We start from the raw sequence: 20,971 nt of genomic DNA, 5'->3' as shown, positions 1-20,971 counted from the left end.
GCAGCCAGAGGCTCCCTCCTCAGCCGGCTAGCCAGTCAAACCTGGGATGGGACTTGTGCTGCCGCAGAAGGAGAAGGGATTTGATTTGCCAGTTCCCTACATGACTAGAAATTTGCAAGCATCTTTTCCTCTAATAGTATTCAAGTCTTAGACCTATCACTTAATCCCTGTATGACTTGGCCAAGTTATTCAACCTCCCTGTACCTCAACTTCCTCATCACGAAGTGAGCAGAATAACAGCCCATACTACACACAAGATCACACATGTGGAGCACCTAGAATGGTGCCTGGTGCCCCAAGAGCCCTGATAGATGCCGGCCACTGTGTCACTTGGTCCTGGTGCTGTGCTGGGCTGTGTGACTGGCATCGCTCAGGGAAGGAGGGGAGCTCGAGGAGGAGGATGCTGAGGTCAGACATGAGATGTCTTATTCCAGCATTTGGTAAGAATGGATTCATCCCGCCTTCCTTCCTTCCATCATTCCATCCATCTCTTCACTCACTGGCAGACACCAGGGCCTGCGGCAAGCTCTGGGGATAATGAGATCACAGTGGAGCAGCCCTGACCTCAAGGATCTCACAGGAGAGTGAGGAGGAGGAGAGAGAAATCCAGCCAGCACGACCACAGGCGTGTGGGGACCCAGGCAGGTCAGGGGTCCAGAGGGCCCTGAGGAGCGGCTCTTCCTTTACTAGGACCAGCGGTGACAGTGCTGTTCATGGGTCCCCCTCCCTCAGCCCGATGCCGGGCACCCTGTCTATGGGGTCTCAGTCCCCTTCTCAGCCCTTTGATGGACGAGACCCTCATCTCACAGAGGGAGACACGGAGCCAGGTGGGCTGACTGAAGCTGGGGTCTCTCTAGAGCATCAGCCTGTCCTTCCTCATGACTGGGCTTTGTCCACTGAGAGCTGGCTGTGCAGGAGGCAGGGGCCAGGGGTGGGGGCGGGGCCACAGCACATGCTGTCCTCTGGGGTCTTGACCCTCACCTCGGGTCCACCTAGGAGGTAAGCCCCCCAACCCAGCTCTTTCCTCCCCTGGGGCATCCAAGCCCCAGAGCCGGAAGCAGGACGTCAGGTTAGAGATTTCCTTTGGGAAAGCTTTTCCTCTGGAAATCCTGGCTCCTCCTCTTTCCAGGAAGCCTGAAGCCCTGGAAGGACTCGGGCTGGTAGTCACGGAGCCTGGGGGTCACCTTCCAGGCCAGGCAGCACCACTGCCCCGGTTGCCCTGAGCCTCAGCTCAGGAGCTGATGAGGGCATCTAGAGGGTCCCTGGAGCCGCCCTCCATCCATGTTAAAGACCCAGTCCCTCACACAGCCTGCCAGAGGGTCCCTCAGGCTGGTTCTACCTACAAGTCAGTAAAATGGTTCAAGGGCTCCATCTAGTGGCCACTCACAGGCAGACAAGCAGCTGCACCCAACAGGTTCCAAAGTTCATTAACAATCAGCAGAGGTCTGGACTCCAAAACGCAGGAGACAAGGTAGGGGAGAATCCAGACAGATCAAACTCAACTTCCCCCTCGCCTTCCCTAGCCAGGCTTTCAGAGGCCAGTGGCACAAACGGGAGGCTGCCATTGTAAAACAGACTGAGTGTAAAGCCCCGGAGTTTGGAGTCAGATGGGCCTGGATTTGAATCCCTTGGGTTTAACCTCACCTGGAGCCCCTCATCCCTGCAGTGGGCTACTGAGGACACATTCAACACATTTACTCTCTGCATGAACAGGCAGCCAAGAGACTTGGAGGGGGTGAAGCTGGACCAGTGACCACAGTCCCCCTGGTGGTACTCAGCCCTTAGGCCAGTGGCTCATCCTTGGCTGTACAGCACAGTCGCCTGATGTGGGAAGCGCCTCAAAGCATGGTCCCTGGATCAGCACAAGACATCAAGGGGGTACTTGTTGGGAATGCAGATTCCTGGGTTTCCCCCACCCAGCCCTGCTGAATCAGAAACTCTGGGATGGGGCCCAGCAGCCCCCATGTGATGCTCAAGTACCAGGGTGATGAAAAGGTACTTTATGTGACTTGAATGTCTTACACATCAGAATCACCTCTGGAGGTCAAAATACTAACAGGTGCCTACCCCCCCACCCCACCCCCACCCCCCACATCCAGGGATTCTGGTTCAGTGAAGCTGAAGAGGAACCCAGTCAGGGATTAAAATAACGACTCTGCAGATGATTCTACTGCATAACGTTGGACCTGGGTGTTATGCTCAGGAAACAGTTCCCCCTTCTGGGTATAAATGCAGCTAGAAAGGCAGGTGGAGGTAATTAATTGTGTTGTCACAAGGACTTCTTCGCAGACTCGCAGATTCAAGACGTTAAGGAAACTGACACTCCTTGACATTGACACCTCTTAAGTGATGGGAACACTTGAGCCTCCATCCCAGTTCATGTTGGCTGCCCTCTCAAGTGCTGGGTGGGATCCACCAATGCCCAGTTCAGAGAGAAGAAAGAAAAAGAAGAGGATCCAAGGGAGTAGAGAAAATATAGAGCTATTTTACTGCTAAAAATGCATTTTACAAAAGCAACAAAGTTTTTGTTCTGAAGAGACAAAAGGCCTCTAGTCCTTGGGGAGGGGGCTGGACTCCACCAGGCATGCAGCCCTCACTGCTCTCGAATTCTCCTGGAGATGCGGTAGAGCTCCATGGCTGCCCTGGCGTCTTCCACCGAGTTATGTCCCAGCACGCTGTCCTGCAGACACAGGACAGAGAGGGGCTGGGGGCTGAATCCAGGCACTATGGGACCTGGGCCTTCCCTGCTCACAGCCTGAGTCCAGGGCTGAAGTGGGTCAGGGTGAGTCTCCATAGCCCCTGATACACAGACTCAGATGGTGGCTGGAGCAGGCCTGGCTTCAAGCAGTTCTCACAGGAGCCCAGGGCCCGGGGAACATGGACACAGATGTTTCCAGAGTGCTCCTTGCTCAGCACATTGAGAACAGGGCTCTTCAGCGAGTCCAGGAGCTGACACTCTGTCCTGGATCCCTGGTGCCACAAGCCCTGCAGAGGGGCCCAAACTCACGCCCATCCCCTGCCTCCTGCACATTTCTGCTCCCCAGACAAGCTGCCCCCCATCCCTCAGACTGGGGCTCAGGCTCTCCCCTCCCCAGGCCCCCCTCTCCTGCCTCCTCCACTAAGACATATCCTTCACCCTCCACTCAGACTTGGTATCCTGCCTGACCCCGTCCTCCATCCCTGCTCAGGATGCCTGCCCTCTCTGCTCAGATGTGTTGATAGACAGGTCATGGGCCTCCCTCCCTTCAACCAAGAGTTTCTCAAGGACCAGAGGGATCTTCCTCACCCAGGTCCTCAGCCTCTGGTCCAGCCTGGACCCGAGCAGGTGCTTCTTAAACATCCGCTGAGCCCAAGTGGCCGCAGTTCCTAGTGTCCAGCCAGCCTCCCTGGGCCCTGGTGAGCTCCCAGCATGCCTGCCCCTGCCTGGGGCTCGGAGTTAGGGCCCCGAGAGCAGTATCAGCCGCGGCCTGATGGGCGCTGTGTGTAAACAATGCGGCTCCCTGGGCACACCCGAGGTCTGCGCTATACACTGTTTCCTGAGGTGGGCTGGAGGGTGAAGCCTCAGTTACCCACAGGGAAACTGGCCTGACTGAAAACAAACTAAATCACTTTGATGGGCTGCCTTCCCTTTCCTGGCCCTCGGCCTCACCCTACAGGCTTCCCAGGTCAGCTCTCAGATGGACGCGGTGCCCGCCCTCCTTCTGGGGAAAGCCCATGTCTCTCAGAGCACACAGCCTCTCAGGACTACGTGGGGGAGTTGGGGTGAGCAGAACATCTCTGGGGCTGCATATGTGCTGTGGAGGCACTGGGGGACTTTAGAGTCCTGCAGGGAAGGCCAGCCCCCCACCCCCGCCAGGTAACAGGGTGGCCCTCACCTGGATGCGCCGCCCGAGGAGGCGCTGGCTCAGCACCCGCAGGGAGACCCGCCGGCAGTACTGCAGGCCAGCCTCGCGCCACAACCGCCGGTCGGCAGCCGTGTCATAGATGGCGTAGTCGCTCATGTTCTCCTTCAGCGCCTTGAAGTCGTGCTTCAGGTCGTGGCCCACCACCAGCTTGCCCTTCAGCACCTGCAGGATCTGGCCAGGAAGACAAGGGCCCCACACGTCACCCAGGGCCCTTCCAGGTGGGTCTGGGGCAACTCGGTGCCATCAAGGGGGCGGGCCTGGAGCAGCCCCTCCTGGACTTGCTGTGTGAGCATGAGCAAACCACCATCCCTCTCTGGGCTTGGGACATATCTATCAGGGAGAAAAAGAGGCTGGAGCAGGCCCTTCATCACCTTCAACTGTTTAGTTCTGCCCGAAGGCCTATCCCAGCTTCTTTGGTGGTTGCCTTGGGGGTTTCCCTGGTGGTTCAGACGGTAAAGAATCTGCCTGCTAATGTAAGAGATGGGGTTCGATCCCTGGGTTGGGAAGATCCCCTGGAGAAGAGAATGACAACCCACTCTACTGTTCTTGCCTGGAGAATCCCATGGACGGAGGAGCCTGGAAGGCTACAGTCTGTGGGGTCACAGAGAGTGGTACACAACTGAGCGACTAATAGTTTACTTTGAATAATAGCAATGCCAATGGTCCCATGAGCCAGGCACTCACTGATATTCATCACATACATTATGTTATTTAATCCTTTCAACAATCCTCCTGTGGCAGGTGGAATAATAACCTCCCAGAGATGCCCACTTCCTAATCCCCAGGACCTGTAAACATGTTACATGGCAAAGGGAAATTAAAGCTGCAAATGAACTTCAGGTTGTTAATCAGATGACCTTAAAAGAGGGGGAGTTTCTGAGACTTCTCTGGTAGTACAGTGGTTAAGAATTCAACTGCCAAATGCAGGGGACACGGGTTTGATCCCTAGTCCAGGTACTAAGAGAAAGCCCACATGCAGCAACAAAGACCCAGAGCAACCAAAAATAAAGGTAGGGAGAGTTTTGGGATGATTCAGAGGGGCCCAGCATAATCAATCCCAAGGTCCTTTTATGTGAAGGTCAGAGAGATCTGACTTGAGAACTTGACAGTCTGCCGCTGGCTGTGGAAGTGGAGGAAGGGGCCGAGAGTCAGGAACACAAGAAGCTAGGAGCTGGGAAAGACAAGGAAATGAATCCTTCACCAGGCCTCCTCTGGGGTTTCCCTGGTGGCTCACAGGGTAAAGAATCTACCCACAATGCAGGAGACCCGGGTTCGAGCCCTTGGTCAGCAAGATCCCCTGGAGAAGAGAATGGCTACCCACTCCAGTATCCTTGCCAGGAGAATTCCATGGACAGAGGAGCCTGGTGGGCTACAGTCTATGGGATCACAAAGAGTCAGACGTGACTGAGCAACTAACACACATCGGAGGCTCCAGAAATGAATACAGCCCTGTGGACACTTCAGTCTCAGAAGAATGACACCCCCATTGGGTTTCTGAACCACAGAACTGTAAGATTATAAATTTGCATTATTTTAAACCACCAGTCTATGGTTTTGTTATAGCAGCTGTAGAAAACCAGTACAGCTATGAGGGAGGGCTGTGTTTAACTGAATTTTGCAGTTGAAAAACACTGAACTATCAAGAAGTGGAGTAATTTACTCAAGGTGATTCTGATGATTTTTAAATGTTTGCAGATTCCTTGACACTCCTCTCAGAACAGACAGAGCCTAGGACTTCCTTGGTAGACTAGCGATTAAGAATCTGCCTGCCAATGCAGCGGACATGGGTTCGATCCCTGGTCTGGGAAGATCCCACATGCTGCAGAGCAGCTAAGCCAAGGCGCCCCAGCTGCTGAAGCCTGAGTGTAGAGCCCGTGCTCTGCAACAAGGGAAGCTGCAACAATGAGAATCCTGGGCACCACAACTGGAGAGCAGCCCCTGCTCATCACAACTAGAGCAAGCCCACTCGGGAGGCAGGAATGAAGAAGATCCAGCTCAGCCAAAAATAAGTCACATTTTTAAAAGAAAAGAAAACATGCCATCTGGTTCCCTTCACCTTGAATATGAGCCAGGCTGTGTGATGTCTCACCTCCCGATGGAGCCAGTGTCCCAGGATCCCTGAGTCTTCCTGAAACCACCATGCTGCAGAGACCACCCTGAGTTACAGAGTTGTGCCCAAGGAGCCCCAGCCACACGACAGGTGGGTGAGTGACCCATCCCGTGATTCCAACCCCGGGCCTGCCAGGTGCCTCAGCCGATCAGCTGTCCCTGTCCGAGCCCTGCCCAGATTGCAGATGTGTGGGTGCCATAAATATTGACATTGTTTGGAGCACTTGGTTTTGGGGTGACTTGGTAAGCATCATTTGATAGTCACACAGTTAGTTCGTGGCAGGGCCAGCCCTCAAAGCCAGCAGGCATGGCTCCAGTGCCTGCTGGTCATACTATGTTATATGGAAGAGCCTCCCGCTCCCAGCCTCTGCCAGCCCCCCAGGCAAGCTGCAGGGGGCGACCCAGAGAGTGCCCCAGCCCGGTGCCCTGCCCGTGTGCCCAGGCCACCCCTAGCTTCTGTTCTCACCTCCTTTCCCACGGTGGCCAAATGGACAGCCTCAGTCACTGGCCACACAGAGGGGTCACCTTTCCTTCTCTTGGCTGCCCTTGGGGAGGACGGAGTTGGGAGGGTGCTTGGGGAAAGCTGTCCCAGGTGCCGTCTGGGCAGCAGCTCATAGCCATCCAAGGCCCACCTTGGACAGCTCTTCAGCAGCCTTCGTCTCTTCCTCTGTGCCCAGGAAGGAATCTCTAGGTGGCTAACACCCTCCCGTGTCCTGCTTCTGCTTCTAGCTTCTTCCCCAGACATCAAGTGGGACCTTTGACTTGCTCCCCCTTGTGGCCACTTTGCAGAACAGAAGCCAAGTCTCCCAGAAGTGACTTCCTGGTGGTCCAGTGAAGAATCCACCTTGCAATGCAGGGGAAGTGGGTTCGATCCCTGGTTGGGGAGCTAAAATCTCAAACACTATGGAGCAAATAAGCCAGCATGTGTCAACTAGAGCGACCATGCACTGCAAGGATAAATCCTGGATGATGCAACAAAAATCCCGCATGCTGTGACTAAGACGATGCAGGCAAATAAGTAAATTTTTTTAAAAAGTGAGGGGACCTGTCCACAGTCACAGCACTGGAGACAGGGTGGGTCCATCCTACCATCAGCCCCTCCATTACTGAGGTTTGGTTGGGAATGGTGGCTCAGGCGGTAAAGAGTCTGCCTGCAATGCAGGAGACCTGGGTTTGATCCTTGGGTTGGGAAGATCCCCTGGAGAAGGGAATGGCAACCCGCTCCAGTATTCTTGCCTGGGAGAATCCCCTGGATAAAGGAAACAATCCATGCGATTACACAGAGTCGGACACAACTGAGCAACTAACACTTCCTCCAGACAGACTCCTGCCCAACCTAGGGACTGGAGAACAAGCCCCGGGAATGAAGCTGGGACACTCCTGAGAGACACCAGTGCTTGTCACACTTGGGCTTAGGGATCAGCTAGTCAACCTCACCAAAATCTGGATTCGACTGCGGGATTCTGCCTTTCTAACAGGTGGTGCGGATGCTGGAGGTCTGGGGGCTCCCTGAGCGATGAGGGCACATGACCTCTGAGCAGAGGCTGGGGGAGAACCCTACGTGTGAAGAAAAGGGCTCAGGCAGCATGCAGGGGAGGGCTCGAGGCCCAGGGCCAGAGGGTATGGCCGTGCTGGGCGGCTGGGGATCACATACCTTTCCTTGCTGACGTCTTTTATGTTTCTGAACAGTGGGGCCTGTTTTCTTGTCTAGGAGATGACTCAGCTCTAGTTCACACAAGCCCTGAGGGGGCTGTGACATCCCAGAGTCAACCGCAGTAGCCGGTCCCAGGCTAAGAGGGCCAAGTCATCATGGGATGGATTCCCGGGAAATTCATCACTTCCCAAGCCCAGGGTCCCCACAGTGGGTGGGGGGTCGGGCATGGTTACATTCAAGACCATGAGACTCATCATGAGACAAATAAAATAAGATGAAGAGGATAAGAAGTAGAAGGATGAAGAAGCAGGAAAAGGAGGAGATCTGACTCTTCAGCAGAGAGATGTCAACTCTTCAGGACAAAGATTCTGGGACTTGCTGTGTGGTCTCAGGGAGGTCAAGGACCATCTCTGGGTTTCAGTTTTCCTCTTTGTAAAGGGAGAGCCTGGAGAGGTGAGCTCCACGGACTTTTTGAGGCAAGGCAGAGAGGGAAATCCAGGGTGGTGTGGAGGTGCCAGCTGGCAGGGCCTCCGGGCTATGTGACCTGCTGGCTGCCGACCTGCCCTCAAACAGTGTCGTGAGGCAAATGTGTCCAATACACTGGTTTGCGGCTCAAGTTCCTGGGAAGAACTGGAGGGGGTGGGGGAAGGGACAGTCATCCATCCGTTCTCATTGCCTGGCACTGGGTCAGGTACTTTCCTCACCTCATCATGAGGCCTCACAGCAAGAGTGTTCTTAATGTCATTTTATAGTGGAGGGGGCTGAGGATCAGAGAGGGTAAGAGGCTTGCCCAGGTCACACAGCGGGTGTGTTGACTACTGAGATGCCATGTCCAGACCTGCCTGAACCTGTCACTATTATTACAGTTGTTATTATTACCATCTATTGAGAATCTGGGATTGTATTATCATTATTAATTTCAGAGTTGAAATTAATAATGTCTAGGGAATAGAATAGATATATGAATGGCTAGGGCTTCCTAGCCCCAGGTGGCTCAGTGGTAAAGAATCTGCAAGGAGACCCAAGAGATGCATGTTCCATCCTTGGGTTGGGAAGGCCCCCTGGATGAGGAAATGGCAACCCATGCCACTATTCTTGCTTGGAAAATTCCATAGACAGAGGTGCCTGGAGGGCTATGGTCTATAAGGTCACAAAAAGCCAGACATGACTGAGCGACTGAGTGCACATACACACATACGTATGGCTGAGGCCCTTCACCGTTCACCTGAAACTTTGTTTGTTAATTGTTAATGTTAAAATGTTAATGTCAAAACATTGTTTGTTAATTGCCTATGTGCGTGCTCAGTCGTGTCTGACTCTTTGTGACCCTATGGACTGTAGCCTGCCAGGCACTTCAGTCCATGGGATTATCCAGGCAAGAGTACTGAAGTGCGTTGCCATGCCCTCTTCCAGGAGATCTTCCCTACCTAGGGATCAAACCCAGGTCTCCTGCATTACAGGCAGATTCTTCACCAACTGAGCCACTGGGGAAGCCCCATTAACTGGCTATACCCCAATACAAAATCTGTGAAAACTTCTGAAAGAGATGGGAATACCAGACCACCTGACCTGCCTCTTGAGAAATCTGTATGCAGGTCAGGAAGCAACAGTTAGAACTGGACATGGAACAAAGGACTGGTTCCAAATAGAAAAAGAAGTACATCAAGGCTGTATATTGTCACCCTGTTTATTTAACTTATACGCAGAGTACATCATGAGAAACACTGGGCTGGATGAAGCACAAGCTGGAATCAAGATTAATGAGAGAAATATCAATAACCTCAGATATGCAGATGACACCACCCTTATGGTAGAAAGTGAAGAGGAACTAAAAAGCCTCTTGATAAAAGTGAAAGAAGAGAGTGAAAAAATTGGCTTAAAGCTCAACATTCAGAAAACTAAGATCATGGCATCCAGTCCCATCACTTCATGGCAAATAGATGGGGAAACAGTGGAAACAATGGCAGACTTTAATTTGGGAGGCTCCAAAGTCACTGCAGATGGTGACTTGCAGCCATGAAATTAAAAGACGCTTACTCCTTGAAAGTTATGACCAACCTAGACAGCATATTCAAAAGCAGAGACATTACTTTGCCAACAAAGGTCTGTCTAGTCAAGGCTATGGTTTTTCCAGCAGTCATGTATGGATGTGAGAGCTGGACTACAAAGAAAGCTGAATGCAGAAGAACTGATGCTTTTGAATTGTGGTGTTGGAGAAGACTCTTGAGAGTCCCTTGGACTGCAAGGAGATCCAACCAGTCCATCCTAAAGGAGATCAATCCTGAGTGTTCATTGGTAGGACTGATGTTGAAGCTGAAACTCCAATACTTTGGCCACTTGATACGAAGAGCTGACTCATTTGAAAAGACTCTGATGCTGGGAAAGACTGAAGGCAGAAGAAGGGGACAACAGAGGATGAGATGGATGGCATGACTGACTCAATGGGCATGAGTTTGGGTAAACTCCGGGAGTTGGTGATAGACAGGGAGGCCTGGAGTGCTGCAGTTCATGGGGTCGCAAAGAGATGGACACGACTGAGCGACTGAACTGAACAATGCAAAATAAAAACTTAAAAAAAAACAACAACAACAGTGTTGTAATAACCCTAAATAAAATATTATATAACCGAAAAAAATTAATGAATAATTTCCACTGCTGAATCCATGACAGCCCTCAGTAAAGATTTCTGATTCCAGAATACGGGCCCTATGAGGCGGGGATTGTCATAGCATCTTACCCACAGGTACAGGGGCTGCCGGGTGGTGTGTACCATGTCACTCATTAGGGGAATGACAGGCCCAGGTGCAGGAATCTGCCCACATCCTCTTTCCACTGTGTTTCCCCTCTAGTCCAAGTATTTCCCAGATGGGCCTGATCAAAAAATCACTGGGGGCCCTTGTTAAAAGACCAGAGGGCGGGGCCCTACTCCAGACCGGCTGAAGCATCGTCACCAGGAAGGGGCATTAGCAAATGTTCCAGGGTATTCCTCCCATCTGCCTAGTTTGGAAATGCCAGCTCTGATGTCTGTCCAGCCCCTCAGAGCCTGCTGCTCCCATCATGCATCCGTCTTTCCATCTGTCCATGCGTTCATGCCTGGGTGCCAGGAGAGGTGATTATAAGGCACTCTGAAGAATGCTGCCCTTGTGGAGGTCCCCTACTGTCATCGTCAGGAGTGGCCCTGGACCCCTTCTTTCGTCCTGTCCCCTGCCAGGCTCTCCGGGTGTCCTGGCCCCTAGCTTGTGTCTGCTTCTCACAAGGCTGCTTAACCCGTGGAAAACCTGGATGACAAAGTTGTCCTCCTTCACCTGGCTGAGCCCCAGAAAGACATGCCAGGTGTCGGGACCCCAACAGGGTCCTTGACCCAGGCAAGGGCTATGTCACTGGTACAGCTGAAACCACTCGCTGCTCACAAGCCACCGTGGCTCCCTTTCTGTTTGCCACCTAAACTACGATGACTCACAAGGTTCAGTTTCTCTATGTGCGAACTAACAGCATCATTCTCATTCTCCAATCCCAGTCTTGGGGTGGATGCTACTCACTATACCAGGTTAACATTAGAAGAGTATTTATTTACAAAAGTATGTTACGGACTTTCCCTGGTGGTGCAGTAGATAAGAATCTGCCTGCCGATGCAGGGACACAGGTTCAATCCTTGCTCCAGGAAGATCCTACATGCCATGGAGCATCTAAGCCCACGCGCCACATACTGAGCCCACGTGCCTAGAGCTGCGCTCCACAATGAAAGAAGCCACTGCAGTGAGAAGCCCACACACGCAATGAAGACGCAGTGCAACCAAAAATAAAACAAATAGAAAACTTAGGGTTTTTTTAAAGTGAGTTACAAGTTACTGACCATCATCATTAGATTAAAATATGAATTAAAAGAGTGTTGAGGGCCTCCCTGCTGGTCCAGTGGCTAAGAATCTGCCTTCCAGTGCAGGGGACGTGATTCCATCCCTGGTTGGGCAGCTAAGATTCCACGTGCTGAGGGCCAACCGAGCCTGCGAGCCACAGCCAGAGAGACATCCATGCACCACAATGAAGAGTCCATGTGTCTCGACTCAGAGCCAAGGCAGCCAAATAAATAAATATTTTTTTAAAAAAGAGCATTGACCTGTCAGGTGAGAGCTCTGAATCTGGGCACCGAGCTGTAGCCCAGCCTGCTGTGTGTCCTTAGCAAGTCAGTGCCCCTCTCTGGACCTCGGTCTCCTCACAGGTTCCCTCCTGTGCTGACAGCCTGGTTTATGGGGCTCTCTGTAGACCAGGGTTCTCAACCTTGGAACTACGAACATTTGGGGCCCGATACTTCTTTGGTGTGAGTCTGTGTTCTGTGCATTGTAGGATGTCTAGCACCATCTCTAGCCTCAAGCCATTGGATATCAGTGACAGCCTTCCCCGCCTCACTTACGACAATCAGAAATGCCTTCAGATGTTGCTAAAAATGTCCCCTTGGGGGCAGAATCACAGTGCACTGAGAACTACTGCGTTAGATGACAGTCAGACCTACAGGTGTCAGAAGATAACAAGGCAATTACCTCGCATTATAAAAGCAGTGTCAGAACTTCCCTGGTGGTTCAGTAGTTAAGAGTCTCCCTTCCAATGCAGGGGACATGGGTTCGATCCCTGGCCAGGGAACTAAGCTCCCACATGCTGTGAGGCTACCAAGCCCATGTGCCACAATCACTGAACCCAGACACCTCCACTACAGACCCCGAATGCTCTAGAGCCTGTGTGCCCCTACAAAAAAATACCACATGTGACAGCAAAGATCCTGAGTGCAGCAACTATGACCCAACACAGCCAAATCAATAAATATTTAAGATAAATAAATAAAAGCAATATGATACCATTACAAAAAATAAAAAAGAGAACAGGGTGAGGGAAGTCCACTCAAAGCTTCAGTGCCTTGTGGCCACAATGCTCCTGGGTGTACCAGGTGGGCTAGCAGGCTTAGTGGCTCCTCGGAGCCCGCCTGGCTTCTACGACCTGGTCGATGGCTCACAGCTAGTCTGGTCCACTCGCCATTCCCATGGGAGGAAGAGACAGGTTGGTGAGCCACCTTTGGAAAATGCCCTGCAAGAAACCTCGACTCACCTGAGAGGTGTCACCTGGCCTTGTGGGTCTGATAAATGGCTAATAGACTTCTGCCCTTTGGTGAGTCCCCCTGTACATCTCGGGTTAAATGAGCCTGGCCTTTGGGATTAAAATACTGAGGATGACAAGTGGGGTCAATGTGTCTCGATGTCTTAGTTCATGAAAACAAACGACGGGGGCTTCTCTGGTGACTCGGTGGCGAAGAACCTGCCTACTAGTGCAGGGGAGACAGGTTCGATCCCTGATCCGGGAAGATCTCACAGGCAGCGGAGCAACTAAGCCCGTTCACCACATCTATTGAGATTGTGCTCTGGAGTCCGGGAGCTGCTACTACGGAAGCCGTCTCACCCTAGAGCCCACCCCGTGTGCTGCAACTAAAGAATAACCCCGCTCGCTGCAACTGGAGAAAAACCCTTGCAACAGTGAATATCCAGCACAGTCAAAAATAAATAAATAAAAATTTAAATATATATATATATATATATCTTAAAACAAAAAGAAAATGATGGCAGTTGCCTCACCCCTCAGCTTCCCTCTCATGCTGCCCTGACACTGTGTGTACACCAGGCACAGAGAAGACTCTTGAGAGTCCCCTGGACAGCAAGGAGATCAACCCGTCAATTCTAAAGGAAATCAACCCTGAATACTCACTGGAAGGACTGATGCTGAAGCTGAAGCTCCAATACTTTGGCCACCTGATGCAAACAGACAACTCATTGGAAAAGACCCTGATGCTGGAAAAGATTGAAGGTAGAAGGAGAAGAGGGCAACAGAGGATGAGATGGTTGGATGCTATCACCGATTCAGTGGACATGAACTTGGGCAAACTCCTGGAGATAGTGAGGGACAGGGAAGCCTGGTGTCCTGCAGTCCATGGGGTCACAAAGAGTCGAACAGGACTTGATGACTGAAAAACACCACCAGGCTCTTAGCATTCACAGTTAAGTGAATTCACAGGATTCACACACTGATCACAGGATTGGAACATCGCAGAGTAAGTCCTGGGGACAGAATTTGAGTCTCTGCTCCTCCCCTTCCTTGGACAGTCTGCTCAGCCTTGTGCCTTAGTGTGCTCATCTGTAAAATGGAGTGATGAGACTACCTTCCAGACTGTGGTGGGGAGTAAAGGTAGTGGTGTGCTGAAAGCACTTAGAACAGGGCCTGGACATCTTGCTGGATACACCTGTGCTACTTTGTCACATCACCCCTATGTCACAGAGAGGTTTAGCAACAAGCCGGAGGACATGGGGCAATCAGGAGGCAGAGCTGGGACTGGACCCATGTCCAGCCAAGTCTGAAGAGAGTGTGCTTGCTCCCTGCCCCCTGCATGTATTACTGCATCTTGACAGCAAAGGCCAACATGAGGGCAGAGGCAGTTCTGGTCCACGCAGCTGCCAGGACTCCTGTGCATGCTAAGTCACTTCAGTTGTGTCCAACTCTTTGTGACCCCATGGACTGTAGCCCACCAGGCAAGAATACTGGAGTGGGGTGCCGCGCCCTCCTCCAGGGAATCTTCCTCCCTCTTCAGTCCGCCAGGGACTGAACCTGTGTCTCTTAGGTCTCCTGCATTGGCAAGCGGGTTCTTTACCACTAGTGCCACCTGGTAAGCCCCAGGACTCCTGTACTATTATGAAAATCGGTTCAACTCCAGCCCCACAAACATTCTCAGGGCACCTGTTATGTTCAAAGCACAGTCTCCAACCTGGGGTAGATAAAATACCCTGCAGGAGCTGCAGAGCTAGGCAGGCCCATGCGCGTGGGTAGGCAAGCTCTAAAGTGTGCCGTCTCTGGGACTTCCTGGCGGTCCAGGGGTTAGGACTCTGCACGTCTACTGCAGGGGGCATGGGTTTGATCCCTGGTCAGGGAACTGAGATTCTGCATGCCAAGTGTGTGGGCTAGAGCAAGGAGGGTGAGTGGGGGGTGAGTGAGTGGATGGAGTGGGGGTGGGGAGGGTGAGGAGTGAGGAAGAGCCTCACACAGGACACCCCTGGCCTGAGCCTGCCAGGACGGCAGGGGAAGGAATGGGGAATGGGAGGGGCACGGGATGGGGCTGAAGCACTGGGGGGTGATGGCTGAGCTGAGAGAGATGCCAGAAAAGGTAAGTAGATGGGGTTTGAGGGACTATGGACGTTGGGTTAAGGGGACTCTAGGCAACAGGCAGCCTTTGCAGGTATTTGAACCAGGGGGTGGGGATGAGAGTGGGGACTGTGATCTGAGCCAGGCCTGGGGAAGTTTCTCTGACAGCCGGATGGGAGAGATGAGCAGGGAGCTTACCCTGTGCAGAAAATGAGGACCAGAATCTAAGCCCGCAGTTCTCAGGGGAAGTTGGAGAGAGGACTGGATGTAAAATTTGAGTTTCTGCCCTGCCCTCTCCAGGGGCACATGGAGTGACAGTCAACCCTGAACCAGGCACTGTGCTTAGAGCTACAGACCACATCACCACACCCAGCGTTCACAAGGCCAGGGAGGACGCATTAGCCCTCCTTCACTGATGAGACAACAGAGGCTCAGAAAGCTTCAGTAACTTGCCAAATGTCACACCAACCATCAGTGACAGAGCAGGAAATGTGAACCACAAGGTGGTTCCCGAGAGCTGCCCTGCCTTTGGATTCCCGCCTCCCTCCTTGTACGGCTGTGAGTGTGTGTGTGTGTGTGAGTGTATGTGCTCAGTTGTGTCCAACTCTTTGCGACCCCATGGACTATAGCCCCCAGGCTCCTCTGTCCTTGGGATTTTCCAGGCAAGAATACTGGAGAGGGTAGCCGTTTCCTTCTCCAGGGGATCTTCCCAACTCAGGGATTGAACCTGTGTCTGTTGCGTCTCCTGCATTGGCGGGTGGATTCCTTACCACTGGAGACACCTGGGAAGCCCTCTTGAATGGCTATTAAGCGCCTACTCTGGGCAGCACCCCATGTCACACACCAGAAGGGCCTGGCATCATCTCCAGCTGAGAAACAAAAGCATTTCAGCACCAAGTGTGGATGAGGACCAAGGTGTCCTAACTCCCAGGCTGGTGCCTGAGGGCGTCCAGGGAATTGCATTTCTCTGTGGCCTCCTCTCCCCTGCTCTGGACTCTTCTGCCCTTTCTTCCACCTTGGGGTAGGGAGGGATGGGGAAGGAGGAGAAGAGATGCCATGCCACCCACCTGACTGCTCAGTGCGGATCTGAGTGTGGGCAGCTCCACGCAGGGTCCCTTGGCCTCCCATCGGCACCTGAACAGCCGCACCTCCCTTCGTGTTGCCCTCCCCTTCTTGTTCTCTGTCCTAACATTTCCTTCTTGCCCAATCTCCAGATGCTGCCGATGACTAAGATCCTTGCGACAGCTCCTCAGTCTCTCTGATTCCTCTCTATTGTCATCTCCTTCCTCACTCCCATCCAGTCTCCCCAGCACCCCAGTTCAGGTTTTATTGACAGTGGTTTTGATCCTGCTATGCTCTTGCTCAAGAACCTTCAGTGGCTCCCTATGGCACACTGAGCTGCAAGCACTGAATCCTCCCACTCCTTTGGCAAACAGTACCAGCCTCGCCAAGCCTTTCTAGAACCCCCTGACATACTGTGGCCCCTCCTCTGGGCTCCGTAGTATCCTGTTAGCAACTCTAGAACAGTGGTGTCCAATAGAAAGAAACATACCATGAGCCACGTGTGTAATTTTAAATCATCAACAGCCATATTTTAAAAGTTAAAAGAAATAGGTTAAATTACTTTCAATATGTTTTATTTAACCTAACATACCAAAATATCATCAAACATATAATCCATGTTAATTATTGAGGCATTTTATGGTTCTTTTTAAAATTCAGGTCTTTGTAATCCAGTGCGTATTTTATATTTACATCTTAGTTCAGACCAGCCACTTTCCAGGTGCTCACTAGTCACAGGTGGTGCTCTATTGGACACACAAGTCTAGAGGTTTTAAGCCTTCTACATTCTATTTATCTGAACTTGTAAGAGATACTCAGTGATATGGGTTGAATATGTTCCCCCTCAAATCCACTTGTTGAAACCCCAGCCCCGACCATCTCAATGGGGTCACGGCAGATGTTATTTTTACGATGTCATAATGGAGTATGTTGGTTCCGTAACACAGGGGTGCCCAACTACCAGTGCATTGCCCGTTAGGAACCAGATCCCACAGCAGGAGGTGAGAGGAGGTGTGAGCGAAGCCTCCCCTGTATTTACAGCCGCTCTCCATCACTCACATCACCACCTGAGCTCTGCCTCCTCTCAGATCAGTGGTAGCATTAGATTCTCAGAGGAGCTCAAACCCTACTGAGCTTGAATCATCCTGAAACCATCCCCCCAGCCCCATGGAAACATTGTGTTCCATGAAACCAGTCCCGGATGCCAGAAAGGTTGGGGACCACTGCCCTAGCAAATATGACAGGTGTCCTTATAAAAGGGAAATCTGGGTACAGAGCCCTGCATGGAAGGAGAATGCCGTGTGAACACGAAGACGGAGATTGGGGTGACATTTCTCCAGACCAAGGACCATCAAAGATGGCCAGCAGGATAAGAATCTGCCTGCCAACGCAGGGGATGTGGGTTTGATCCCTGGTCGGGGAAGATTCCACACGGCACAGAGCAACTAAGCCACAGCTATTGAGCCCGTAACTACCAAGCCAGCATGCTGCAGCTACTGGAGCCTGTGCACCTGGAGCCTGTGCTCCAAGCCAGCGAGAAGCCTGTGCTCCGCAACGAAGACCCAGTGCAGCCCCAAATAAATGAACAGACAGATGGCCAGCAAACCGTCAGCGGCCAAGACAGAGACACAGGTCAGGTCTGCCCCCCTCAGGAGCCTTCTGACACCTTGACCGGGGACTTCTAGCCTCTAGAACTGTGAGAACAGACATTTCTCTTGTCTAAACCACTTTGCAGTACTTTGTTTCAGCAGCCCTAGCAAACCAACATTTAGTTCAAGAGACTCAGTTTCCTCATCTGTAATATGGGAACAAGGGAAGAATCGTAACAAGTAGCAGGTTTATTCTGTTCTCTGTGTGGTTTTTTTTTTTTTGGCCATGCCACACAGCATGTGGGATCTTTGTTCCTTGACCAGGAATCAAACCTGCACCCCCTACACTGGAAGTGCAGGGTCTTAACCACCAGACCACCAGGGAAGTCCCTAGTTAATGGGTTTTTAATACTTCGATAGGCGCTCTTTCCAAGCCCTTTCTCAATCCTCACAATAATCCTGTGAGATTGCTACTGTTCTCACTCCCATCGGGGAAACGGGATACAGAGAGTTCAAGGAACCTGCACAAGGTCACTTAGCAGGTAAGGGGCAAAGCCAGGATTCAAACCTGGCCCTCTTGGCCCTGACCTAACAGCTCCAGAGGACGCTCCTGGCAGGCTGCTTTGTGAGGCATGATTGAGCTCCCAGATGGAACTCGGGGAGCATCCAGTGAGTAGCCAGTGCTCAGAAAACAGTGGCTATTGTTCTGGCCTCGTCTCTGGCACAGGGAGCCGCACGCATGAGCAGTACATGGGACTAAAGTGAACCCTGGGCCTTTGTGTTCTTCGTGAACTTCCCCAAATTGAGCTCACCTTCCCAGAAATGACTAAACCCTGGTGCCACTTCTGGCGGGGTTGAGTTTCCTTTTCACTGAGTGATTCAGAGAAACAGAAAGTAAACTAGAGGCGTTGCAAGCTGGAGGACAAGAGGACTGGGAGACTTTGGCACGCCCCACCCACCTGGAAGGATGGATGGCCTGTGGGGGTCTGGGTGTGAGCTCTCCCGGGGGCTCAGGGAGGGGCCCCCTGCCAGTGAGGGCCTCCAAGACCCATCCATCCCCCATTTCCCAGAGGCAGCCGGTGTAGGGGAGAGAATGGGGAATCTAGCCCCCAAATCAGTGTGCAGGGAACATCAGGCAGGACTGTGTCCCCATCATGAGACCAGCAAGGTGGACCAGATGCCGTGAAGGCTGCTCCCAGAGGCAAGCCTAAGGGTGTCTGATGTCTGATCTTTGGGGATGCGATGGCCACACCAATGGGTTTCTCATGCCCTGGTGCAGGGGTGGCGGGGAGTCGGACATGGCTGGAATTACGGGTCACAGATCAGCACCCAGGGGAAGCGCCAGAGGAGCGTGTATGTGTTGGGGCGCGCGCGTGTGTGTGTGTGTGTGGGCCTGGCTGGCATCCGGCCCTTCGCTTACCTCCAGCCTGGCCACGGCAAACGGAGTGGCCCCCTCCATGTTCCGAGCTGTGATTCCGCTGACCGGGGTCCTATAGTCAGTGATGTCACCCTCGGGCCGGATGAACTTGTCGTACAACACGGAGCCGTGGTAGTCCACAAGGCTGCAGCGAGCCAAGCCACTCTCCCGGAAGGGCCCCAGCCCCACCATCTCACAGTCCATGGCCACCACGTCCGCGCTCCTTGCCATGCTCCACCAGGACCCTCAGGTGTGCTGGACAGGGGGCGGCAGGACAGCCATCATTTGAAAGGCCGGCCGAGGTGCCAGGCGTCCTCAGCCACCTCCAGGCAGCCTACACCCTCTGCCCTGCCCTTCGTCACAACCACCACCTGGCACAGAGAGAAGCTGGCTGCTTGCCACCCCAACCGGCCTCTTCACCTGGCGATCCCACGGCCTCTCCCGGTCCTGCCAGGCAGCCTCAGGACCAAGATGCCCCCCTCCCACCACCACCCCTGGCCACTGCCCCGGAGAAATGTCTGGAAGCCCCCATCCTGTCCCCCACTCTCACCTGCCTGCCTCTCTGATGCCCCTTTCTCAGCTACTGCAGTTGCTCTTAGCAGTGACTCATCTCTGACTTCAAGCCGGGAATCTGACCCTGTTTCAGTTTCTGGTTTGTTATCAAGTGAAGTCAGGGGTGGAGGCCGGGCACGTGGGCTGGGCTGCCTCGTCTCCTAGGGCTGCCGGCCTGTCGGGAGCTCAGTAGCTTGAGTCAGGACTGATGAAGCTGGCTGACTCAGGACTGACGAGGCTGACACATCCGTGTCTGGGTGTCCTATCTGTCTTTGCCCCTGCCCCTCCACCTAATCCCTCAAGCCCACCCCTCCTCAGGTGACGCGGCTGATGTGAAATGTTGTAGATTGCAACATCTGTCTCTTGTTTCTCACCCTCTGCTCAGAGAATAAACATCCCCGAGACTGGAGCCCGCAGACAGTCCCACAACTTCCGGAGCCGCCACCAAATCTGACGTTCTGTGAGGTCTTTCTCGAGGGCAGGGAGAACTGGCTCTTGGGACACTGAGGTTACTCACTGGGACACAAGGGGGACTGGCCCCAACCGCTGACCCAGCAGAGGCAAGGAGGCAGTGAGGGAGCCCTAGAGACTCCACCAGCTTAGGGGTGTCTCAGAAACGGTCATGTCTGCCTTTGAAGGGCTCTGCCTCCGGCTATGCTGACACTGTTTGAGGACAAGGAGAAGCAGGCTTGGGGGGAGTCCCCACCAGCCTGGCTGTATTACCTAGGGACTATAAGCCTGGTGTGCTGCAGTCTATGGGGTTGCAAAGATTTGGACACGACTGAGCAACTGAATTGAACTGAACTGATGCTCTGAGAAATGGAGTATCTCCTGCCATATCCGTAGACAAGGATGTCACCATCATCAGCAGGATAGCCCTCCAGTGTGAGCTGGTGAACCCTAAGGGCACTCAGGAAGGTAAGAGTACCTGCAATCCAACAGTCATCAGACTGTAGCCACTCTCCGTATGGTGAGCCCAAGGGAGCTAAGGATGTGAAAAGAACACAGGATACTGGCCTGGGATAGCTGAGATGCATATGAAAGGCATGACTCCAGTGAGCCCAGATTCTTGCACCTTCCCATGCATAGAAAAACACTAAATTCCTTAAGTTGGGATATCTGTGCATGCATTCAAGCTATGTCACACTGTTTGCATCCCTATGGACCACAGCCGGCCAGGCTCCTCTGTCCATGGGATTCTCTAGGCAAGAAGACTGGACTGGGTTGCCGTGCCCTTCTCCAGGGGATCTTCCCAACCCAGGGATCGAAGCCACGCCTCTTACGGCTACCTGCATTGGCAGGCGGGTTCTTTACCACTAGCACCACCTGGGAAGCCCTTGGGATATCTGGTTTTCTTTAATTAACAATAATCTTTTGATGTTCAGACTACCCAAAACTTTTGCAGAACTTTTGTTACAAAAGTTAAAAACTTCCCTTTTGTTTTTTTTTTTGCAAAACTTTGTTTCAAAACCTCTGTATAACCTGGTTCCTCCCCTCACCTCCTTGAAGCAGT

At 52.6% G+C, this 20,971-nt stretch overlaps 1 protein-coding gene across 1 annotated transcript; it reads right to left on the bottom strand.

Annotated features, from left to right (window-relative positions):
* Nucleotides 1-2,465: 2,465 nt before the first annotated feature.
* ISG20 (interferon stimulated exonuclease gene 20) lies at nucleotides 2,466-20,526 on the bottom strand. The gene is made up of 4 exons (XM_027521689.1): nucleotides 19,457-20,526; nucleotides 18,910-19,161; nucleotides 3,876-4,076; nucleotides 2,466-2,680 (listed from the first exon to the last, which is right to left on the bottom strand). The coding sequence occupies exons 2-4, from the start codon at nucleotides 19,135-19,137 to the stop codon at nucleotides 2,594-2,596; spliced, it is 516 nt and encodes a 171-aa protein (XP_027377490.1). The 5' UTR covers nucleotides 19,138-19,161; nucleotides 19,457-20,526; the 3' UTR covers nucleotides 2,466-2,593.
* Nucleotides 20,527-20,971: the final 445 nt, after the last annotated feature.

The sequence above is a fragment of the Bos indicus x Bos taurus genome, chromosome 21 (assembly GCF_003369695.1).
Source record: "Bos indicus x Bos taurus breed Angus x Brahman F1 hybrid chromosome 21, Bos_hybrid_MaternalHap_v2.0, whole genome shotgun sequence".
In the NCBI taxonomy this organism is placed as follows: Eukaryota; Metazoa; Chordata; class Mammalia; order Artiodactyla; family Bovidae; genus Bos; species Bos indicus x Bos taurus.
Note: the sequence above shows the minus strand (reverse complement) of the source record. Positions and strands in the feature narration are given on the sequence as shown.